This window comes from Cyprinus carpio, chromosome B20 (assembly GCF_018340385.1).
Source record: "Cyprinus carpio isolate SPL01 chromosome B20, ASM1834038v1, whole genome shotgun sequence".
NCBI lineage: Eukaryota > Metazoa > Chordata > Actinopteri > Cypriniformes > Cyprinidae > Cyprinus > Cyprinus carpio.
Genome location: NC_056616.1, coordinates 19,719,700 through 19,744,254, shown reverse-complemented (window position 1 = coordinate 19,744,254; position 24,555 = coordinate 19,719,700). Strand labels below are relative to the sequence as shown.

Sequence of the window (24,555 nt, the reverse complement as noted above, 5' to 3'; positions counted from 1 at the left end):
CAATGATATCATCATCATCATCAGCTATTAGCTTGTCTTTATGTACAGTAGATTTCCTACCAGTGGCTCCAAAGGCATCGAGACATTCGAGTGGATTCCTCTCCTCAGCAAGAACGGCGAGAGAGCAGAACACCAGCTGCCTACAACAGTTACACAGAGATAGAGACTTAATTAAAGGTTTTTCAACAGGATGTCCATGACCCATATATTTGAATTATTTTCCAATTCTCAAACCTGTTTGTCTTCATCTTGCGGCTAAAGTAGGTGTCCGTCTTCTGGGGAGTGGTGTGGTTGGGCAGGAGCTGGACATTGGTGCCCAACTCTTTCATGATCTCATAGGCCTGTCCACCTGGGACTGAAGAAGATGCTGAAAATCAAAATGGACAACTTATTTCTAGTTAAGTCAGCTAAATGCATATGTGCATATTGTAACGAATAAATGTGTTCTATTGTAACAGATGCCTCCTGTGAGACTTTAAACTGCAAACCAAAGGCCTAATCATGAACAACCACAAGGCGATCTTCTACAATATGTTACTCCAGAAGACATGTGTGCCTTATGATTTAGGTGAGATCTGACTATTCTTACACTACCTGAATACACAGGGTTTAAATTGCAAGAAAAAAACTAGAATGGAACTACACAAAAACAATTCCAACATCTACAGTACATTATTCCACATGAACAAACTGGCATCTAGTTAAGGCAGTTCTCTTTTAATGGCAATTGTCTCACTCTCTGCTGCGCTGTCAGAACAAATGCACAATTATCTTTCATGTCAGTAAAGCACCTCAAACGAGGAAGCACCTTCACTTTAAAAGATGTCACTCTGTCAACACCTACAAAGTAAAGGCTCACCAGTGTCTTCAAAGGGGACATCCGAGCTGCCTGAATAGCTGGCTTCTGTCTCACCCTTGTTGATGTGGCGTTTGAGATGACTGATCATGTCTGTCTTGCGAGCAATAGTGACAGAGCAAACCACACAGTGATAGTGAGCCACCAGTCTGCCCTGAGCCTGGAGATGAGATAAAAGCATACATTAACAGATCCATTCCAGAGGATCTGTTTCCTGATTAATATGCACGTCATCACCCTGATCTCACCTGGTCAGAGCCTAGACTGGACTTGAGTTGTCGGCAAGGTAGATGACAGATGCACATCCTTTGGCCTGTAAAATGGGAAACAAAATTAAATTTTCACACATGTATTAGCTGATGCCCGAGGCAACAGCTTACAAATGCTTTTTGGAAAAGACAATTATAGAGGTGCCAAAGCACTAAAGACTAATTACCTTCAAATTCCACATAAACTTTCCAGTGCAGGTTCTGCAGATGCCGTCTGAGCTTATGACTGTAACAGGCCTTGAATTTCTCTTCTGGACACAGTGGACAAGACTTCCTTCCAGCTGTTGAAATCAGTGAACATATTTGTCAGCATCCTATCCAAGTGGTCTGCTGGTGGTCTTAATAAACACACAGAAAAAAAAAACAGATGCTCTGGTTTCTGTACCTCCATTTAAATCCACAAGCCCTTCGAGCCCGTCCAGTGTAGTTTGGATAGACACATGTCTCTCTGAAACAGAGATGGACAGATTCAATGATTTAACTGTGCTGAGGGACATTATAAGTTTCATAGGGAGTCAGTACTGTTGAATATTCACCTGACACAACAGTGGAGGATGTTTGTCCATTTTTGTCTTCCATTTTCACTGGATTTGTTGAGGCTTCCTGAATAGGAATTTGCTCACATGCCTCAGAATCTGCAAGCGTTTTATTAGCATCACTCTCAGTATCTGTTGAGGCACACAGAAATTCACATTTCAGAAAAATAATTGAGACAATCCAGTTTTCCTTTTGCATTAAAAACATTTAATCCATTAAAAAAATAATGCTTTTTATGTTTCAAGTTTTTTTTTTTTTAATTTAAAACAAACGGATTCCAACTTCTTTCTTAGTTTTATGAAAGCCACATTAAAATTGCCTCGGTATCTTATTTTTCAAATAACTCAGACTTTCAACTTTAAAATAAGAAAACCCATCTTAAAAATATAACATATCAAAAACTACAGTATGATATTTTAAACATGGAGTGAAATAATCATTTTAGCATTGTTCAAAGAGGACAATGTGGAACGGTTAGATTTGGTCACATATAAATATATTACAGTAAATCATAATTATTACATAAAATGTTATAAGGTACAAAGCCATATTTGTTAGGTAAAAGAAATCAAAATGATGACATAAAAAGTCGATTTTTTTTTTATTCTCACATTTTTATGACTTATCTCATAATTTCGAATTTTAGAAATGGGATAACTTCCGTTAAAGACATTTTATTCGAATTGATTATGTTTGGGCTTCTAGTGGACCGAGAAATTACAAAAAAGGGATGTATGTTGGATCTTAGCACGCCGATCGCTTTGCAGACACTGTAGTTATTAAAAAAAAAAAAAAGGGAACTATGAAAATTCAACTATTATACTGGAGCGCCCTCGTATGTTAGCCAAAGCACGTTTCCATGGAGTAACCAATCCCGCTTTTCGAGGCTGATGTTTCCAAGCAGAACGGCCCTGGTGCGGAGCTCCACGACAAGACCATTGCTACATACAAAATACTGATATTTACAGCTTATTGTTTATCTAAGAAAATGCATCGATTGATTTAGTGTTTGTAATCTATCTACATCTCAGTTCTTTGTCAATATGCGCTGAAATACAGAGACGTTTTGAACATTTACATTATTTACACCTAGGTCCTATGGCGGAGCTCCGTGAGGAGGCCTATATTTACTTCAGCAGTTTTGAAGTCGTATTAAGAATAAATTGCATAAAAATACAAAATTCCTGAATGCGGAGTGTTATTTAAGTAACCTACAAAACACGTCGGAATCATTTTATCATTATTATTTCGAATTATTTTGCCTTTTATATTGGCGTCCTCCTGGTGAAGTTGCTCAGCGTCCTCTTCCCTGAGCTCCGCCATTTTCCCAAACTAGCGTACGTAGAATGCGTACGCATTGAGCGTTGTGGGCGCGCACCCAATCGTTTTCTCTCAAACTACGCAAACTAAACAGAGCGGAAGTGAATTCAACCAGCCGAATGCGATGCGAGTTGAGAAGTGAACAGCTCTCATAGCTTCAGAATTTTCTTCTCTTTGTTATTTAGCGTCTTAACAACATTCCTCCTGCTTGTGGTAAGTAAATCTCTTTTACACTGAAGCAGCAGAAAATAAAAACGTGTAGTAGTCTTGAATTCGCTCAGTTTCTCAGTATGATATGAGTTGTAATTTGTAAACAGTTAGGATGGTCAGGACAGATGTGTTGTATTGTAAATACTCGGTTGACATTATTGTCACAAGTGTATTTCAGTGTGACCTAAGTTCCAACATATTCCCTGACGAGCTGTAATTGTGGTGGTGTTTCGGTTCAGTTGGTTTACATTGGTGTTATCTGCTCCTCAAGGATGAACTGGATTTCTGTCTGGGATTGGCTGATATGCAGCTCTTCGGAGAAAAACGCTTTTCCTTGTACTTAGTTCAACTTCTTACTAGAAGGGCACTCTAAGGTACTACATTTTTGTATGAAAAGTAATTTGTAAATAAAGTTATTAGTGATATCATTGTAGCAGAAATCTGTATGTAAATTTTAAAATCCAAACCTAGGACTTCGTATCTTTCTATATTTTTTTCTATTAGTTTGCGTTATGAAACAAAGTTTTGAATAATGAAATATGTACCCAAATGTCACCTTTAAATTTCTGCATTGTATTGTTATTTAGTATTTTTATATACTGTCATAGAATTTATTAAAATTATTCATTATTATTTTTTATTTATGTTTTAGTAATTTTGTTAGGTGGTATTATTGGTTTGGGGATTTTTATTATTTCTAATTAGTTTTAGTTTTTTTCAGTTTAAGTAACTTCAAGTTGTTTTCAGTTAGATGCCAGTTTTCTTTATATTTATATTTTTTAAATATTTATATTTTTATTCCGGCTTCATTTCAATTAATGTTTTTTTTTTTTTTAATAATAATTTTAGTTTTAGTGCATTTGAAGTAATATGTTGTAAATGCTATTCAGCACTTCAGTTTTACTGCTTTTCTCTTTAAAAGTAATGAACAACCAACATGTGGATTTCTTACATTATACACTGTATTTTTGATTTTTGAATTACATTGTTTAAAACTGAAAAATATGTTATGTTCTGTCATAGGGTTCCGATGATGTCAAGCAAGAAATCAAAGAAGAAGAAACACAGAAAGGAGGAAATAATCCCATCAAACTCTTCTCGTGACAGTGAGAAGAAGGTGAGAAATCTGCAACAAAATCAGAGTAGATATTAATCTAGTTATTCCTAGCATATGATTTATGCTCAGTTTTTTTGTCTGTTTTATGCTTTATCAATCAGTTCGACATGATCATTCTCATTTGTATTAGCATGTAATTATTATAATTTTGATCATTATAATTTGTATTTAATTAATGTTAAATTATTAACATTAATTCTTGTTTGTATGTAAATCACATTGGATTAAAAAATAATAATAATGTTTTGTGGTCATAGGAGAGTGACACAAAGATATTCAGCAGCCCAAAAAGAAAACACAAGCATCATTTTCGGCATGTAAGGTGGGTCTCAGGGCGAAATTTTTATTTTTTTTTATTTAGAATCTATATTGTATACAACTGACATTGTGTCATCTTTACTGTATCTGAGAATTTTTTTAAAATTTACTTTTCGACATTAAGCCCTTGTCATATGCATCAGTCATTCACTTGTCCAAGTAAAAAGGTTACTTGGATCTTTTTATTAATTTGTGTGTAAATGTAATTTGTTACAATTATCATATGAAATGGGTATCAACAAAATTCATCTTTCCACTGCCGAGGAAACACAGAAGCTGCATCTGAAATGGCATTTAGATATATTTACACAAAAGCTCAGAAGTATCATGAATGCATTTATGTTGCAAAATTACAAATGCATAAATAACATTATGAGAATAATATTTTTAATCAAATTTTCTGAATATACAAATAAGAAATGCTGGAAAAATACAATGATACTTAAATATAAAACTAAACCGCCAGCAGGTGGCGGCTAGTGACTGTCTTAATGAGTGAAGCATTCAGTCAGCATTCAACCGATTCGTTCAAACGGCTGATTCATTTAAGTTTGAAGCAAGTGACTGTATGAATCAGTCCATTTGAACCACTGACTCACTCGATTCGTTCACAAACGCTGAATCATTCGGCGACGGCAGTATATTTGTTTGGAACTCTTCTTGTTGGCGAAATAGAGCAAAAACTGTCATTATGTCTAAAATGTAAGTCACTTTATATTAACATAGTTGTTTATTGAACTGTTTTATAAAAAGTAATGTCACATTTGCAACCGAACTTAATTGTGCCGTCGTTTAACTATCATGTTATAAATATAAAAACAATATTTTGACTGTACCGCAGTATGTTTTATAAAACTGAAATTGATTCCATTAAAACCAGAATACAATAAAAGTTGTTGTTAAAAAGAGTAATGAGTTTAAACAATGATTACTTGGTTATAGGATTCTACATTTTAAATCTGCATTTAGCAAATACAGTACTTCACATGCAATGGCAAACAATTGTGTAGCACTTCCAAGTGCACCTGAGAGTAAGTTGATGTTCTTAACACAAGTTCATCAGATGCATGTCTTGCTCACAGGTGTTATACCATCAGCATTTATTACAGAAGATCACTTTATTGTGGTTAGAGCCTCCTACCCTTCTGCATAATGCATCATAATGCAATGTAATAATAGTGCAATGCACAAGTTAAAAATGGTCAGCATAATTAATGTAAATAAAACATAGAAGAACCTAAAACAAAAAAAATAAATATAGAAAGTAAATCATATCGCATTTTTATATTTTCTCAATCACAGTTTTCTCACCAGAGTTACTGTGAGAGTTATCTATTCAATAAGACTTACCACTGACCTCTTTTTCTAATGATTTGCAGTTCTGACAAAGACAGAGCTAAAGAGAGGAGGGCCACTGACTCAACATCAACAAGTGGATTTGAAGGAGGATTCAAGAAAGCAAAAGTTAGAGACAGCAAGAGCAGGGAAGAAAGATCCCGAGAAAGCCAAAAAACAGAGAAATCCAGGCCAGTTTTCAGGTCACCTGTCACACATGAGAAGGAGCAAGTGAATTATAAAGGGAAGCATGAAAAAGCAAGTCCCCATATGTCAGGGAAAAGCTCCAGCAGGCATGCTGCAACAAACCAGCCTTCTTCAAAGGAGTTGGAGAAAAAGAGACAGGAGCTGGTATCGAGGAGATCCACAGCAGAGTATCTCAAGCGGACACCTGCAAAGGATGATTGTTCCCCTGAGAAACCAAAAGAGAAAAGGAGGAAACTCATGAAAAGGCCGTTGCCACCAGAGCTTCATGCTGAACCCAAACAAAGAGACATCAGAAACATGACCAATGCTGCACATGCAGAATCTCATTCTGAAGTTCAAAAGGAAACGAGGAAGACATTGGTGGCCAGGAGGGCCAAGAAGATTGACCATAATGTTGGTGCACAGAGTTCTCAAGGCAACTCCAAAGAAGCTTTGCCAGCAGTGAAACATGCAGGCTCTAAACTGAAATTACCAGAAGATATTTCACCCAAGAAGCTAGACCATGTACAGTTGGGTAATGTCCCTGGTGTAACCTTAGGAGAAAAAAGGCCATCCCTTGTTGGTCCAACAGCAAATGTCAGTTTCAAGATCCCAAAGAAGGTCACTGCTGTTAAAGCTTGGACAAACACGGATGTGTGTAATGTCAATTCTTCAAATAGCAGGACTCAAAGAACCGCTCAGCCATCTTTCCCTGATTCTACTCCATCTAAACACAAATTTCTCATCTCACACCAGGAAGGACAGAGGCTTCAAGAGGTTTCTGCTCAAACCTCTCATAAACCCTCTTCTCTTAGCTTGTCACATCTTTCATCTATAACTCACAGCAGACCAGTCCAGCAGACACATATCGACAAAACAAGAGAGGTCACAACGCCAAGCAGTACTTCCTGCAAGGTACAACGTGTAAGTGTCTTGCATTTGGACTAACTTCATCTGAATCAGTGGTATAAGACGTTTCTCTTAAGGTTTGATGGCTAATGCTGTTGCATCCTGTGTTTGCTGATTTGTGCTTGTCTTTATAGTCACTGTGAAATCCCCTACGTATTTAAGTAATGTGGTGTATTGCCTAGTAAAACAGGATACTTGACGAAATAATGTAGGGCGAGACTTCATCTGGAATTAAATTAATTGCAAAAAAAAATTATTATTTTTTTCTCGGGGGGGGGGGTCATCTGTTCACTGGAAAAGTAAACTCGTGAAAAGGCCATTGCCTGAGATTTTCATATTTTCTTCAGTTTGATTGTTTTCACTCACTTCTCTTCCAAGCATCTCTATCATTAGTTACTTCCCGTCTAGACTGAATCATAAGACAAACTAGTTGTAGCATACACTTGTTCCAGTTCCCTCTATGGCTGCACAGTATATTTCAACATTTCAGATTGCAACATAACAAATATTTCCATATTCTTTAAAAACTTTCATTAGCACTCTTTTCAAGTAAAACATTTAATTCTCCCAGAAAAATTTTCACCACAGATTTATAGCAGAATGCAGTCAGATCTGTATGAGAGTTCACTAAAACAGTGGCTATAAGGCTATTTGGGTACCAGTTAACATTATCCAGTAGTCCTCAAGGTATTAAAGAAACAAAAAAAAATGGTCAATTTTAGATTGTATTTAAGGGGAAATGACCGTGAATTTGAATATTATTAATGACGCTGAATTATAACATATCTCTAACATACCTATGTGTGATTTCAGGTAACTCTCCAGGAGGCTGCAGAGACCCTTGACTGCGACCACGAGGTTAACAACGTGCCTCTGATTTTAGAATGAAATCTTGTGGATTTGTAAGTTTCTCATTCTGTTTCGTTCATTGTTTAGATGGAGCTGGTGGAGGAGCTTCATCTGGCACGCTCTGAGAGGCGACTGGAGGTGAACTTGATAGAGAACTGCGGAGAGCTCACCTGCATGGACATTGACCCTACGGAAGAGGGTGCCGGCACAATGCTAAGTAAAGTCACCTATGAATAATTTTTTTAATAACTTATTACTGGAACAGCTAAAGGCCCGTTCACTCCAAGAACGACAACTATAAAGATAAATATGTCAGTGTTTGAACGGATGTCAATGTTTTTTATTGTTCATCAGCTGGAAAAAAAATCATTGCGAAAGTGATTCCAACAATATCCGCTGTAAGGTTGTCATTGTAGTTGTGGTGTGGACTGTGCTATTTATTTACATTTAGAACAATTTCAAATTATATATTTATTGTTATTGTTGTTATCGTCCTTGATGTTCAGGCCTTAAAGGGATACTCCATCCCAAAATGAAAATTTTGTCATTATTCACCCATGTCGTTCCAAACCCGTAAAACCTTGTTCGTCTTCGGAACACAATTTAAGATATTTTGGATGAAAACTGGTAGGCTTGAGACTGTCCCAAAGACTGCCGAGTAAGTATTGTGTTCCATAGACGAACGAAGCTTTTACGGGTTTGGAACGACATGGGGGTAAGTGATTAATGACAAAATTTTCATTTTGCGGTGGAGTATCCCTTTAAGTTAGTAACATCCAACAGTATGCACCATGTTGTAAAGATTCTTTTATTTGAATCGTGGTGCATAGTTATGCTTTATTGTGTTTTTGTGTGTTTAACTCATACATGTGAAGATCAACATAAACAGGCCCTGCTTATTGTTCTGGATACCAATGTGTTGCTCAGCCACCTGGAGTTTGTGAAGAAGATAAGGTCACATGGTCTCGGTGGTGAGAAAAAAAAAGATTTTAAGTCACTAGCTTTTAACTTTAAAACATTTGAAGAATTATGTGGATGCAATATTTCACTTGGAACATTCTCATCACAGGGCTGGGGTTCCCCACTTTGCTGATCCCATGGGTGGTGCTGCAGGAGTTGGACTATCTAAAGAGTGGTAAACTCTCCAGCAAAGTGGAATACAAAGCCAGGCCAGCTGTCCACTACATTTACAGCTGCCTAAAAAATCAGGAACCCAGACTTGTGGGCCAGTCAATGCAGCAGGCTTCTCAAGCTGTTGGTGAGTGATTCTTATCCTGAGATGCATTATTATTTGTATTCGTGATGTGCATGTACTGTGTATCTATTTTTCAAGAAATGTAAAAAGAAGCGCACTTTGTCAAGGGGCAATAAATAACAACTGCAGGGGCATTTCCGTTTGAATAAAAAAACCCTCATTGGTCCATAATTATTTTCTTTATTATTTTATTTAAAGTTCATGATAAATTATTTAAAGTTCATCATCAATTAATTGTATAATTAAAAAAAAAAAGACTTCGAACAATTGTATAATTAAAGAAACTACCACTTAGCTGCATTATTCATTTTTGTTAACTGATTTATAGTCAATAAAGTATAAATATTCGATGTGAAAATATGAAAAAAATAAAAGCCCATTCAAAATATCAATAAATACTTTAAAAGTATATAAAAGATATTAATAGCACTGCATTATGGTGCACTGCCATGTAATATTTGCATGCTCTGATTTAACTATTTTAAAATGATTAAATATTTAATTATAAGATTGCTTGTGTGATTCCAAAGTAGTGTTAAAAAGTGCTTTACAGCTGTGACAAAATTAAATTTGTGATACCAAAAGCCCTGTGTCATATAGTCATCTACATCAAAAAATTTAAAACTCAAGCTCTCCCATAGTGCAGGGGATTATAGGCAATATTAGCTCTAAAAGCATCCATGCATACTTAAAAAATCCACTGGAAACATTATGCCACCCAGACAGCTTTGACATAGTTGCAGCATTCCTAATCTACAAAAGTACTGTGCATAATATAGATTATATGAGTTCAGCCTTTGTCTCTTGGCTTTTCTCTTGTTCAGGTGGGCCTGGTGTTGTGAATAATGATGACAGAGTGCTAGAGTGCTGTCTGCAGTACCAGGCTCTGTACCCAGAGGGAGCACTAGTTCTTTGCACGTGAGTACAAACTCTCATACCTCTGTTTCACCTCTAGGCATGTCTGCACCACATTAAGGACATTCCCATTTGTTTGTTCTGCCTTGTCATTTGACATAGCTAATGAAATGCAAGGTGGCCATGTGTTTGCTTTATGAATGAAGATGATCTGATTTAATGATTATATTTCAGCTGTTAGTGTCACCCTGAAGAATGTTCATATTGAAGGTAGAGGACATGACTTCCTTCTGCTCAAATGTATCTTCTCTCTCTCTCTCTCTGGTTTCTTTTTGTAGCGATGATAAGAACTTGTGCAGCAAGGCTCTGCTCAGTGGGGTGAAGGCCTTAAGTAAGGCAGACTTGGCAAAAGAAGTGGAGGGAACCAGATCTACAATTCTAAATTACATTCATGCTCAACCCGCTGTGCCGCCCCCAGCTCAACCCGTAGAGAAAGGTCAGTTACTGTGTCACAGTTTTTCCTTCATTAGTAGCGTTTTTTAAATTCTTTATTTCCAAAGGCCTGAATGTAAAATCATTTTGTTGCCACCTCCCTGTGTGAAAGCAGAGGAGAAAGGATCACAAAAGAATAAATGCAGTGATGAAGCAGAGGAGCGACAGTTGAGTGAGTATGTTTCTTTGTTGGAGTCCTGCCTCCAGGGGGCGCTGTCAGAGGTGCTGGTGGAAGAGATGAAGGCGGCTTATGGAGAACTGTGGACTGAGGTACCACTGCACACATTGATCTATTGATCTATTAATTTTTTATGAAGTTTATATTAAGAGCTGCTCCTCATTTATCTAAATGCATTAGTCACATGTTAAGTGTGATTCAGGGCTTAGATTCTCTGTAGTCCCGTTCTCTTTGACCGTATCTGTTTGTGTATGCAGATAGTGTATGTGAAGCCTCCGTGGAATCTGGAGGGGCTGCTCAAGTGTTTTAAGAAGCACTGGATAGCTGTGTTCGGAAGCATTATTAAGAGGAGCCTGCTCAGCTGTGTGGAGATGCTGAGTGACTGTCTCTGTTCAGGTGTGTATGTCTCACCACCTTAATCTGATACCCTGTAACTACAATAAATTCTAATTTTATTCTTCTCTAAATTAGAATCCCAGTTTTGTGCTATAATTATATTCTAATCATAGAATGATGTTGTTTTAGAATTCTGTTCTGTCCCATTTTAGATTTTTATTTTTATTGTATCCCACAAAAAAATCAAGAAATAACACTTTTATCCAGCAAGGATGCAACAAATTGCAATAATATCCACAATAGTACTGTATTAACTTTATTTGTGGAAAAATAATGTGGCCTTCTTTTAAAAACAAACCAACTCCAAACTTTTAAACAATAGTGTATATTCTCAAAATGTTTTTCTTATTCATAATTAATCATGCATTGGTGACACACCTTTGTGAAATTCACTATTGTATTTCTAAAATCTCTGAATTGTCATTTTGTTATTACAGTAATTCTGTTCTATTTTATTCTGTTCTATTCTGTCACAGATTGTTTCCTTGTAATCTTTCTGTAAGAAAGGACAAAAATGCATAGATTTAGGGACTACTTTATCTGCTCCCCCTGCTGGCTGTTTGTATTTCCTTCAGTTGTTCATATTGTCATTAAAGGGATAGCTCATAGATGAGCATCCTCTCATCATTTACTTTCAAGTTGTTCTAACTGTGTATGAGTTTCTTTCTTCTGCTGAACACAAAAGAAGGTATTTTAAAGAATGTGGGTAACTGAATGGTTGCTGGTCACCAGTGAGAGGGAAAAACACTACAGAGTAAAAGATAACAGAATTTTTGGGTAAATTATTGCTTTAAATGGTTCCCACTAAACACCAGGGTAATTGGTGTTTGTTTGTTTGTGTGTATGCACATCTCTAAGTTTGTGATTTTGGTCCACACTCATACACACACTGTTCTCATGTTGTGTGTGGAGTTATGAGTTTGACCTCATTCTGCCAATCACTGCAGCAGGAGTATGACACTGTGCCTTTCTTCTCTGCTGCCTTTGGCTATGAGCCCAGCCCAACAGAGGAGAGGAAGGGAGTTTGTGCAGGAGTGGAGGGGTGGAAAAGTACCAGGGCCCTCCTGTTCTCGCCTAAATGTGATTTACTGCACTTTATGGAGTTGAGGGAGTGTCCTTCACTCTTTTTGTGTATTCTTTTGTGTTAGTGGTTTAGTGGATTGTTTTATAAACGGGTCTCTCTCCCACTTAGAGCTGTGAACACATTTGTAAACCTTTGTTTTTAACCCACTAATGTCTTTATTAAGCTTCTCTCCTCTTTTCCTTTCTTCAGCAGTGTCCACAGGCTATTAGGGCCTCCTGACTCCAAAAACTGAGGAGATCATAAAAAGATAACAAACAGACAGAATGGACAGAATATTTTATGACACGGCAGAAATATGTCTGAACTGTAATGCAGATAGTCATGTTAAATTAGTTCATGTGTAAGTGTTCTATCTATCTATCTATCTATTTATCTATCTATCTATCTATCTATCTATCTATCTATCTATCGCTCTGTTATATTATGTTGTGTTGTGTCTGTCTGTAGACAGGTCCATAGAGCACAGATCTGCTCTCAGTGCTGTGAGATTGGCTGCAGAGCTGCTGTCGGCACTGGTTGGCAGATCTCAGTACAATGGTCATGTAGCTCAAGCTCTCTCTACACTTCATATGCTAAAGGAAAGACTACAGGTCAGTCTCATTATAATATAACAGTGGATAATTGTTTCATTCTAATTACTCATGAATTTTGTGTGTGTGTGTGACAGTCTCCGAAAGCACCAGCAGAGGGTGATGACACTGATAATGAGGACTCTCTGATGGCAGAGATAGAGGAGGATGTAGCTCCGCCTCCTCAGACATCACATCAGAATGTTTGGCCGTTATTTGAGAGCATCTGGAACAATGTGTGTCAGATTAGGTGAGAGAGTCAATGACAAAGACAGAAGTGTATTTATTTCTTAACATACACTTCTGTTCAAAGGTTTGGGCTCAGTAAGTTTTGAAAAAAAAAAAAACATATTTATATTTTTAAATAAATGCTGTTCTTTTTAACTTTCTATTCATAAAAAAAATCCAGAATTTTTAATAATGGTTTCCACAAAAATAGAACACAGCACAAATGTTTTCAACATTAAAGGGGTCATATGATGCGATTTCAAGTTTTCCTTTCGCTTTGGAGTGTTACAAGCTGTTCGTGAATAGATAAGATCGGTCTCAAACCCAAATTAATATTTTTATTTTTTACGAAAGTTAAGACTTGTCCTCGCCCTCTTAAAGTGCCTAATTTAAACACACACCCACATGTCTATGTCACGATGTGGGAAGATTTGCATAACTTCGCCCAACTGTTCACGCAAAGAAAGAAAGTGTAACTTTGATTCTCGCTGTTGCCGCCAGCGCCATGTTGTGGAGACGCTGTTTCATTGTGAAAGGGAAAATACTTTGGTCTTTTTAAAAGAGGACACAACTAGAAATCAGTGGTTAAGTTGTATTTACAACACTGTTCCAGAACAGTTCAACCCAAATATTCATATGTGTGCAGCGCATTTTATGTAGGACTGTCTCCTGATCCTGGGAGAAAAGACTACAATGCTGGCTGTTCTGACTCACAGTCTGTAAGTACTTATACATATTTAAAGGATTTGCCACTGATTATTCAAACAAGTTTTAAGCAGTGTAGAGCAGCGCTTGTTGTTTCTCTGATCACAAATGCAGACATGGTTTTATGTTTACATGGTGCGATGCAACGCAATGCGTAAAAAGACAGTATAAGTCATTATAATCCATAATTATGTCCCCATTGGATGCAACAAATGGCTTGTTTGTAATGGGTTTTATTGTTTTTGTCTCGCCGGTGTTCTGACCGGGACACGGATCACAGTATGGGTAGGGGTGTAGCATTTCTGTCACACGCTTGAGGCATTCAACCAATCACAACGTACTGGGTAGCTGGCCAATCAGAGCACACCTCGCTTTTCAGACCGATGAGCTTTGTAAAAAACGACATGTTTCAGAAGGCGGGGCATAGAGGAGAAACAATAATGTACAGTATGTGGAAAATAATGTGTTTTTTGAACCTTGAACCGCATAAATATGTTTCATTTACACCAAATACACAAAATAATGTTCTTTTTAGCAGCATCATATTATCCCTTTAATAATAATGTTATTGCGCGCCAAATCAGCACATCAGAATAGTTTCTGAGGCATCATGTAACACTGAAGACTGGAGTAATGGCTGCTGAATATTCAGCTTTGCTATCACAGGAATAAATTACATTTTAAGAAAACATATTTTTTATTTTTTATATTGTAATAAAATTTCACAATATAACATTTTACAGTATTTTTGAATCTTTGATGACTTCTTTTAAAAAATATTAAATTCTTTTTGTTTGTTTTGTTTCATAAACCCCCTCTGCTAAAATATTAACTTTGAAGAATGAGAAGAAATGCTGATCAGGTCTTACACTGTCTACTGAGGCTTTATCGACAGCAAACAAAACAGAAACTTCACTGCATTACAGTGTTGTTTTAATGTTTATTTCCGTTTGTTTCTCTCTTCAGTTCGGCTTTGTTCTCAGCACTCCACTACACTCCAGGAGCCACTGAGCCCAGCCAGCGATCTACCTCAACCCCACCTCAGGAAGCCCTCTCCTGCCTACATAGGCTCTCCACTGCACTGAAACAGCTACTGGAGGCTCTTCAGAGGTACACACACACACACACACACACACACACACAATTCTGCAGTCCTAGAAGCATCTATTGCTATTCCAATCATGTGCCTCCAAACAGAATTTGCTCAGTGTGTGTCCTTATTCACCTGAGCATGTAGAGGACAGAGGTAGGTGTGTGTTGCACGTGGTGAGGGTGGGTGGGGGGCAGTCTTTATCCTCTTAATCATCAGTACTTAATCATTTTCAAATCCTTCCCCTGATCCTGTGTGAGTGTATCTGTGTGACTCACTTCCGTTGCTCAGCATTCCTGCAGCTTTTGCCGCTCAGAGCAGTAGGCGGAGAGATTTTACTATGACATGGCAATTTTTCCTCTAAATTAAGATCTCTGTCTGCATCTTGTGAGCAGAAACCGTGGAGTGTGTCATAGCTGTAGTTACACAGATACAGCTATTTATGTTGCAGTGTAATAGTAGTCATAACTTGCCTCACTGGCATATTAAACTTCCTCCTTGTCTCATTCGCAGCCTCTTAATAAATATGTAAATCACTAATAAATAATAAGATCTCTAATAAATTTAAACTCTTATATGGTAGCATGTATCAAGATCTCAATTTTGGATTGTCAGCTCAGTTCTGGTTGTCTTAGAAGTTAATAAGGTCATGAAGTGAATTATTGTTTTGCACAGTAAATGATTATGTCTCGGTACATTAAATGCTACACTATGAGGTTTTTGTTCAACAGAGAGAGAGGAGATGAAGCGTACACTTGATGCAAATGAATGATTTGTCATGTGAAACTTGTGCTCCGTTGTCTGTTTAATTGATTATATGTGCCTTTATTCTCACACAAAGCGCCACACTCATGAATCAGTGCATAAAAATTGATTCGCACACAAACTTGGTCATTTATTCTAGTCTTTGACATATACTACGACTGAATATGGTTATATTGCTACATTTGGAGGAAGATGCAAAAGAAAAGAAATTCCAAACTGAAGTGTGAGTTAACGAATAAGGCCAGAGTCAAGTTTGATTTTGTCACTTATTTTTCTAAGTATTCACGATCAGATATAAGAATATGGCTTTCCACTATATTAGTCATCTGACAGTGATGTCACCATTTACCCATCAACCCTATATAATTTTACACTCATGCATTTCAGTGTTGTGCATTTGAGTTTCCCCTTCCTTTCAGTTTAGTGTTTCTGAGAAAGCAGGATGACAAGGTTTGAAGGGAGATTAGGTGCTGTCTCCATGGTTACAGCTATACTCATTTTTATGTGCAGATAGCAGACAGATGAGTCATCAAAGCTAACACGCGCACACAAATGCCCAGCACTTCTTTTCCGTCCTCCTGCGCCCTGAATGAGGAAGAGCATGCATAATTCAAGCTTTTTTGCTGAAATAGCTTTTTCTGTCTGCTCCCTGTTTCGTCTTGCTCCTTGAATTTCTCCACATTTCTTTCTCTCCTCCTCCTCATCCCCTCTCCCTCCCTTTGGAGTCCCCCCAGTTTCTCCCATCTCTTCTCTCTTTCTATCTTTCAGCTTTCTCTGGCTCTGTTGAAGGTTATTCAGAGAAATATCTCAGTGTAATGTTATTTGTATGATTGTATTTTCTGTCAGTAGGTCAGCATGTGCTGATGTAAGCAGCACATGATTATTTTAATGGCCATGTTAACAGGTTGCAGTATTCACACTGCACATGGAGGCAGCACAATGCTGCGTAACAAAAGCAACACTGCAGGGAGAGTTTTGGCACTGAGCCTGTTTTTACCACGTGACACTCTGAACTCAGTGGAAATTACAGTGAAATTGCAGTCTGTGTAAATATACTGTAGTTTGCATTAGGCAATATAAAACAATGTAGTGACCTACTTAGAAATTGTTGAAAAAAAAGAGGTCTGTTTGGCATGATGCAGTGAAAGGAAGACAAACAGTTCTTCCCATTCACTAAATGATTGTATTTTATTTTATTAAACATAATGCTGAAATTAAATGAGGTTTGACTTTACACAGCATTTTATATATTGAATATTTTGCTTCTAGTGATAAACCAGAAATCACTTAATTTTTTATATACACCACTGTTCAAATGTTTGGTGTCAGTAAAATACTTTTACTCAGCAAGGACATTGTTCAAAGATATTTACAGTGCTGCAAAAGCTTTCTATTTCAAATAAATGCTGTTTGGAATTTTTTATTTAGCATATTAATCAGCAGATCTGTTTTCAACTGTGATAATGATAAGAAATGTTTCTTGAGCACCAAAACAGCATATTAGGATGATTTCTTAAGGATCATGTGACACTGACAACTGGATTAATAGTTTCTGAAAATAAAATCACAGGAATAAATTACATTTTAAAATATATTAATTTTAAATATATTTTAGTGTATTTTAAATTAAATAAATACAGTCGTGTTGAGCATGATAAACTTTTTTTTTTTTTTAAACATAAAAATAATCTTACAAACACCAAATTTTTGTACTACATGTAGATCCACAGCTTTGTTACATAGCAGAAACAGCTCCTGTTTTTGCAGTTATGCTGTTTTCTCTTCACTAGATGTTTGAAACAGGTCTCAGTCTTGACATGTTTGAACATGTTAGTAACATGTCCAACTCTCTTAGACACTCTGTCTGTAATTAGAGTGTTTGTCTAAATTTTCCTCTGTTCTAACAAAGTGATTGTTAATGAGTAAATGCAGTGATTACTAATTTATGCATTTTCTGATCCAAACACAATTACAGGTCATTTTTTACAGGGTTAGTTTCCCTGGGGCAACCTTTACTCAAGGGCACAGAAGAGATAGTTCAAGGATCAGCTCAGATTTTTCACCACTAGAAAACACTACCCTGCAAATGATTGTCTGATAGATTTACTGATTCATCTGATACATTTATTCATTGTAATCTTAAGCTGCCTCTGTACTTCTGCTTAATATTAAACATACAACCGTGCTCTGGTACACTGATGCATTTTAAATAAATCACACACAGGATTCTTATTGGTATATCAGGCAGTAACCACAAATATTATACACATTTAATGATTTAGTAACTGCACAGGAGGGTTTAATATGTATATAAGTGATAGTAAAATTAAAGATTTCCCCTCCCACAGGCTGTTATCAGCGGAAGGCAGTGTTCAAGATGCACAGTCACTTCTCTCCTTCATTCAGACCAGTGAGGTAAGAAAAAAAGTCCACTAAAGATAATTTCCACCTTTTGACTAGTCATGCCCATGGTTATATGGTATGGAACAACAAAAGGTTGAGAAACTGGTGACAGAAAATGATGCAAGTTCTATATATTACTGTAATAATAAAAATTAAAAATATAAAATACAGTAAGATTTTTAAAAATAAATGTATGCGCACCAATTTGACTGTTTTTGGTAAAAACGGTAATGCTGTAAAATATTACAATTCTATTTTAAGAGATTATAAGGTCTTCAGTGTCACATGCTTCTTCAATTCTATTTTAATAGATTATAATAATATATATATGTATATATATATAGTAAATTATTAAATTCTAAATAAAATTACTTTGATGTCAAAACTAAATTTATAGCAGCCATTACTCCGGTCTTCAGTGTCACATGATTCTTCAGAAATTATTCCAATATGCTGATTTACTCAAGTAATGCTAAAGTCATTTTTTTATTATCATAATACATTATGCGTTATACTGTAACATATTCATTGTCTTTACTGTAACTTTTGATCGATTTAATGCATCCTTGATGAATAAAAGTATTAATTTCCAAAAAAAAAAAAAAAAACTACTAGCCCCAACATTCTGAAATTTTTAATTTTTTAATTTATTAATTTATTAATTAAATTTTTTGGGAGATGTTTTGATATATAACCACTAAGAAGTCTAAGATCAACTGTTCATTCAGCATAAATCTAAGGCAGTGATTATGCAGTACGTGTGAGTTGGGCTGTACGTTGTGTACTTTACATTAACATGTGCTTTCTGCTTTCAGATTGCTGCTATGGAGCCACGTTTCACTGCCAGGGACCTGTTTGATTGCGTGTCTCAACAGGAATACCGGTTAGTTAAGAGTGATGAGTTAGATAAAACTCATTAGCTTATCTGCAAGTCATACTCGCAGCTTTTACTGCTTTCATTAACCCAGCTACGTGCGTAAGGCAGTTGTTCTGTTCTGATTGTTTCAACACCACCCACTTTCAGCAGATAGGCATTTCAGCTGGAGCACAGCTTGCTGTTCTCAGGTCAGTGCTAGCTTCAGCAGGCCTCAGCAGGTATCTACTGTCTCAGAGGACCAGTTTCTGCTTTAAGAGCGTTATTGCATCATAATCCTAACCAAATCTCAGAAGACAGTCATGGGAATCCTAGACATTACGCCTTTGCATAGTTGAATGGAAAAGTGAATCTTAATCTGTTCATTGTGTACATATATTAAAATCCAATTTGGTGATCTGTTTAAAACTTTAGGGGCAATAAGCTTCTATACTAATTAAACTTGAGATTTGTGTGCTTCACATAATCTCTGTCACTGAATGTTAATATCAGGCAAACTGGAGAAGCGAGCAAGCTTTAGGTGTACTGAGTTTAGGTCCTTATGATGAATAGATCAAGTGCTTTGACACTGCGCTGCATTCTGTGTAATAACTCTCACTACTATGGCACCTGTGTAATAACAGGTTATGCTGAAAACGCTCCTCTTGTGTGCTCTAAATCACACTTCAGCACTGAGGAAGGCATTGATGATACATACAGTACATTTAATGATACGTCACCTCTTTCCCCAGAGTCGTTTGCCAGTATACACATTTCTTGTTAAGATATTTCACAATTTATTCCCAGCAGTGTACAAAGGTGTTTGTGAAACTAGAACAGAAGCATGTTTTATCTTGTCTCAAAGATTTCATATCACCAGTGTTTTTGATGATGATGCCCCAGGCTAATGAGGACTGCTACAAATGAATGATAATTATTCAGTATATAAAGACTCTAATGTGATTGTGCTTGTAAATATTCCATTTGCATTAGAATGTGGTTTCATATCATTTTACTATGGAAGAGGCTAAGTAAGCGGGAAGAGCTTAGGACCTCAGGCTATTTGATGGCAGTTTGTCTTGATATAACATGCAAATTCCAGATTACACCACAATTTTTTTTTTTAAATGAATTGTTCCCATGAATTTTGGGATAACGAATTTTACAGTTAGAAAATAAAAAGTTAAATAAATACAATGTAATACTGTATTAATGTGTCACAAGCATATCCGTGTTGTATTGTTCTTAAAAAGCAGTTGTCATTGCAATGTAATATAATAATTTTATTTTAAAAAGCAACTTTTAGCTCCTCAAAGTTGCTTTACAGTGCAAATATTATAACAGCATTAGTTCTTGAACATTGAAATGTAAACATTTAACAATCTTAAATGTAAATGTTTAAGCTTTCTAGTATTTATACCTCTTAGGATAAAAAAAAAATGAAGATTTTTATAAAAAATGTCAATCATAATTATAATGCAACATTTTTATATTGTTCTGTATGGTGTATAGTGTATTCCTATACTAGATACGCAAATTGCAAAATTCGGAATTCAGTGTGTTGTAATTTGCAGACTGTATTTAGGAAAAAGCTTTGCTCAAGGCCTAACTTATTTACTGAAATGAATTGTGGTGTGTACTAATCTAACTAAGCTAGTAACTAACCAGTCCTTCCACAGTGGAAGCATGGCTTATGAATATGTGTGTTAAGTTACTTTATTCCAGAGTCATTTAATTTAATGATTAATATTCACAAAATTTAATTTTTACACTGGCCCATGTTAAAACTTAGCTTTTTTGTTCTTTGAGCCGTTAAATTGGAATGCTTTACAAAGTGTCATGTTTGCACCGTCACTTCCAGTTTCTTAATGTGTCTCTGATTATTTATTAAGTAGGATTGCTGCTTGCAAACTTTGACTCTGCGAGTCTTTGTCAGGGCTTTGTGAGTCTGTGTCTTCGGGGCCGAAGAAGAAGTTTGTTGATTTAACCTTATCAGTCAAGTGTAGCTACACGATCGCGCACACATTTGTGGAGCCGTTGACAGCGGATCTTTAGCAGCTCACTTACCTCCGCTCGGTCAATGAGCCGCGACACACAAGATCTCTGTGACCTCATTTCACGCACTAATCCACATGTGTCAAATGCATACTTAAATGGGCCAGATCAGAACTGGCAACTACTGTATGCTAATGCACAAAGACGCAATGATCAGGTCATGTGGCCAAACTGCGGTGTCATAACCCCCACAAATGCACGTGAAACATACATTATCAGTTGTGTCAATGTGACCTGTTATATATGGTTTCAGTGTGTTTGCATCGGCTTTCTGAACATTTCATAACTTTAGAAGACTTTAGAATTCAGTTGGGCCGTCATCTCATGTAATGTTGATTTGCGGACTTAAGATTCCTAAAGGTGATCTCTTAAGTTTGCCAGAGTTATTCTGCAGCTAAATGCACCAGAATATGTTTTGCCGTACCAGAAGACTGTTATTCATTGATGTTCATGAACATCTCGTCTCTAGGTGCTAAATCTCACAACAGGGATTGATATCTAAGCAACCAGACCCAGCGCTGACTGTCAACTCGTGACGGCTGAGACGCTGCTGCAGCTTTTGTCTGATATTCAGTGTTGCGTGTTTGTTTTCGAGCGAGTACCGTCACTGCGGTGTTATGTTCTATTTTGTTGTTGATTTGTTAAGGATTGGCTTCATAAAGCATTCATTCTGCTGTTGGCTTTCTCGCTGCCGAAGGGGAGCTGCCCACATGTTGTACGGTTGCCATGGCAGCACTGCTGTGAAGCGGATAATTGCAAGGCTGAAGGAATTGGAGTCCATTATGTGTTCACCACAAACCACATCCCATCATTTTTAGTGCACTATATTTTAATTTGTTTTGGAGAAAACAGGGTTATATCCTATAAATAGATTAAATACTTTATACTTTTAGGTTTGGGGTCAGATTTATTTTATTTAAAAAAATGTTTGTTTTTTTTAGAAATAATTACTATTTTATTACTATTACATTCAGGAAGGATGCATTTAATTGATCAAAAATGACTGTTAAGAATTTTATATTGGAAAAAAAAACACTTCTGTGTCAACCCTTCTGTGATTTTGAACTTTCTATGCATCAAAGAATTATTTTTTTTTTAATTTTTTTTACAAAAATATTAAGCAGCACAACTTTTCTTTTCTTTTTTTTTACATTGATAATAATAAGAAATGTTTCTTGAGCACCAAATCAGCATATTAGATTGATTTCTGAAGGATCGTGTGACACTGAAGACTGAAGTAACGGCTGCTGAAAATTCAGCTTTGCTATCACAGGAATAAATGACATCTTAAAATATATTAAAATTGAAAACAGTTATTTTAAATTGTAATAATATCTCAGAATTTTACTTTTTTTTATTATAAAGTAAATGCAGCATTGATCAGCACAAGACTTCTTTCAAAAACATTAAAAAGTATAGTCTAACCCTAGACTTTTGAACAGTATAGTTTATAGTGGTTGTAAGTATTAGAGATGCACTGATGATAATTATAATTTTATGGCCAATATTATAATTCAGTCTTATCTAAATAAATTATCGTAAACCACTAAAACTAAAATAAATCATTATAAGTGCTATGTCACATTGTAATGTACATTATGAAAAATTTATTAAAAATGTAGATTACATTTGACAATGTATTTTCAGAACATTCAAAATACAGAATGTATTTTCAGACAGAACTACAATTGTTTTGAAATGAGCAAAGACAACATTACAGTCTAGACCAGGCCTTTATTTCCACCATACCCTTCATTATATAAACCAGCTCAGTGAGGGTTTGTACTGGAGAAAGACAAGTGCATGCATTCCTTCATTTTTTTTTTGGTAGTTATGTAACATCCATTGGGGAACATGATGCGAACAAAATAAGGCAACAAGCAGCAACAAGTTGCAAGAAAGAGAAGGAGGAGAGATAAAGTAACACAATAATGGCCTTCATTCAAGTCAGTTGTGAACCACTGTGCTAGGGAGAGAGAGAGCGGCCTGTGTGACTGTGACTCAGAGATTTCTGCAGTCGTTTAAATGCCTTTCCTTTCCCAGGAACAATTTCGTTGTAGTCAGTAAAGCATTTCCTATAGATATAAAAAGCACCCTATCTTAGAGTGTGATTGTCTTGGAATAAAGGGGTTATGAATCACAGTTTTTTTAGTTTCCTGAGGTGCATTTACAATTTCCTGTAAGATTTTTACATCAAAATCTGTCATAATTTAGAAATTATCATGACTTTAGTTAAAAAAAACAACAACAACAAAAAAAAACACTATATAAATATTTGAAGTGTCCTCTGCAAAGTAATTTCTTCAGCCACCTTCTCTTGACCTCTTTCACTTCCTGTGTACGAGACATCCACTTCCTGTTTGAAACCACAGGCAGTGTAGCGGAAGTTATCCTGTGTGAAGTGAAACAGCAGGGACAATCAGGGACACTCACAACTGTTTAGGTAGATCAGATCTTCATCGCTTGATCTGTTTGTGACCTTCATCCTATCTGCTTCTATTTCTATTAAATAGAGAAGAACAATAAAGAATGTTTTCCAACTTAAAGGCATAGTTCACCAAAAATGAAAACTACCATCATTTACACATCCTCTTGTTGTTTCAAACTGGTATGCTCTTATTTTTCAGTAGAAATAATTGAATAATAATAATAATTTTGTGAAGAAGAAATAAAGAATTATAAAATGAAAAGACGCAATTGCCTTTAATGTTTTATTTTGTGACAGAAATAAGCTTCCATACAAACATGTAGAGAAGTCTTATATATGTGTGTGTGTGTCTGTGTCCGCAGGGAGAAGCTGTGTGTGGGTGGTGCGCAGCTGTCTGAGCTGTGTGCGAATCTAGATCACTGTGCTGCTGCTCTGAGCTCTTGGTCCTGATTTACCACCTGACTTTCCATGTTTGGACCCAGCCAACTGTCTACTTACTATCTGACCAGACTCCTTCGGACCCCGACCTGGTTTGGATAGCAGAGTCACTGATCCTCTGTCCTTGTACCAACCTGCAGCAGAGTCAGTGGGTGTCAGTCATATGACCCCAATTTATTATGCAAAAGCATCAAGGGCTGTTAGTCTATATAACAGAAGTTAGACTGTGTTCTAGTTCTTATGTTTTAGTTCTAAACTTTGATATGTTTTTTAATTATGTTAAATTATTTGGATTATTTATTCATCTTACTTTATAAGTAATGTGCCCCATTTCGGGAAAACACACTGTTTTAGTGATGATTTAAAAATTGTTATGGGTTTGTTGGTGTTTTGGGGTTTTAAACTGAAGAATGTAGAATTTGATTTCTGCTGTACCACTTGAAATCCTTCTGATGTCCAGGAGCTGTTGTGGTAACAGGTTATTATGTGTTCAGAAACAGAAGTATTACTTCATGACACTGTCTCACACGACATTCCGTGCTGCGAGGCTTTCAGTAAGTAGTGAGTGTGACAGTGAGTCATGTGTTAAAAGCCAATTTTCTTAGGCGCCAGTCTAGCTGCCCTTCTGGAAACTATCACTCCACTCATTTGTTCCATGATTCTAAGAAGGTACATTAAGTTAATTATGACACTTAAACTGTTAGGTCTGATAAGCTGCTGTGATTTCTTATTCTTAGTTCTGTCGCTGCATATGAAATACCAGCACCAACATGATCCTCAGTCATTTACGACAGATTATTATTATTTATTTCTTTTTTGTTCTTTGATTTCATGTGGAATGGTATTTATGCATAA

General features: G+C 36.3%; 2 protein-coding genes across 7 annotated transcripts in view; one reads left to right on the top strand and one right to left on the bottom strand.

Annotated features, from left to right (window-relative positions):
* The window catches only part of LOC109051886 (TRMT1-like protein), a 6,778-nt gene extending 3,722 nt beyond the window's left edge, over positions 1–3,056 (bottom strand). The window contains exons 1-8 of one of the 4 annotated variants that reach the window (XM_042747271.1): positions 2,925–3,056; positions 1,662–1,793; positions 1,511–1,573; positions 1,293–1,406; positions 1,105–1,169; positions 845–1,016; positions 235–367; positions 61–140 (exon numbers count right to left, since the gene is read on the bottom strand). In XM_042747271.1, coding sequence (XP_042603205.1) covers positions 61–140; positions 235–367; positions 845–1,016; positions 1,105–1,169; positions 1,293–1,406; positions 1,511–1,573; positions 1,662–1,793; positions 2,925–2,985 — 820 coding nt within the window. In that variant the 5' untranslated portion in view covers positions 2,986–3,056. The remainder of the gene's footprint in view (positions 1–60; positions 141–234; positions 368–844; positions 1,017–1,104; positions 1,170–1,292; positions 1,407–1,510; positions 1,574–1,661; positions 1,794–2,924) is intronic. The other 3 variants (XM_042747272.1, XM_019069378.2, XM_042747273.1) reach the window with 3 other exon arrangements.
* On the top strand, positions 3,050–24,555 carry LOC109051904 (transcriptional protein SWT1-like). Of its 3 annotated transcripts, none has more exons than XM_042747269.1 (19): positions 3,050–3,195; positions 3,464–3,566; positions 4,216–4,309; positions 4,567–4,631; positions 6,007–7,063; positions 7,871–7,915; positions 7,994–8,123; positions 8,782–8,877; positions 8,976–9,164; positions 9,986–10,079; positions 10,355–10,512; positions 10,624–10,778; positions 10,944–11,082; positions 12,614–12,756; positions 12,834–12,985; positions 14,635–14,778; positions 17,872–17,938; positions 18,742–18,809; positions 23,625–24,555. In XM_042747269.1, the coding sequence occupies exons 3-19, from the start codon at positions 4,223–4,225 to the stop codon at positions 23,710–23,712; spliced, it is 2,877 nt and encodes a 958-aa protein (XP_042603203.1). In that variant the 5' UTR covers positions 3,050–3,195; positions 3,464–3,566; positions 4,216–4,222; the 3' UTR covers positions 23,713–24,555. The 3 variants fall into 3 exon arrangements, with proteins under 3 accessions (XP_042603203.1, XP_042603202.1, XP_042603204.1); XM_042747268.1 differs by having other exon boundaries at positions 6,007–7,072; positions 23,625–24,554; XM_042747270.1 differs by lacking the exon at positions 17,872–17,938 and having other exon boundaries at positions 6,007–7,072.

Coding starts and splice junctions, on each gene's coding strand:
- LOC109051904 (XM_042747268.1), top strand. CDS start 4,223: ATGATGTCAAGCAAGAAATCAAAGAAGAAGAAACACAGAAAGGAGGAA. Junction 10,080..10,354: donor GGAGCACTAGTTCTTTGCAC/GTGAGTACAAAC, acceptor TTCTTTTTGTAG/CGATGATAAGAACTTGTGCA. Junction 12,757..12,833: donor TGCTAAAGGAAAGACTACAG/GTCAGTCTCATT, acceptor TGTGTGTGACAG/TCTCCGAAAGCACCAGCAGA.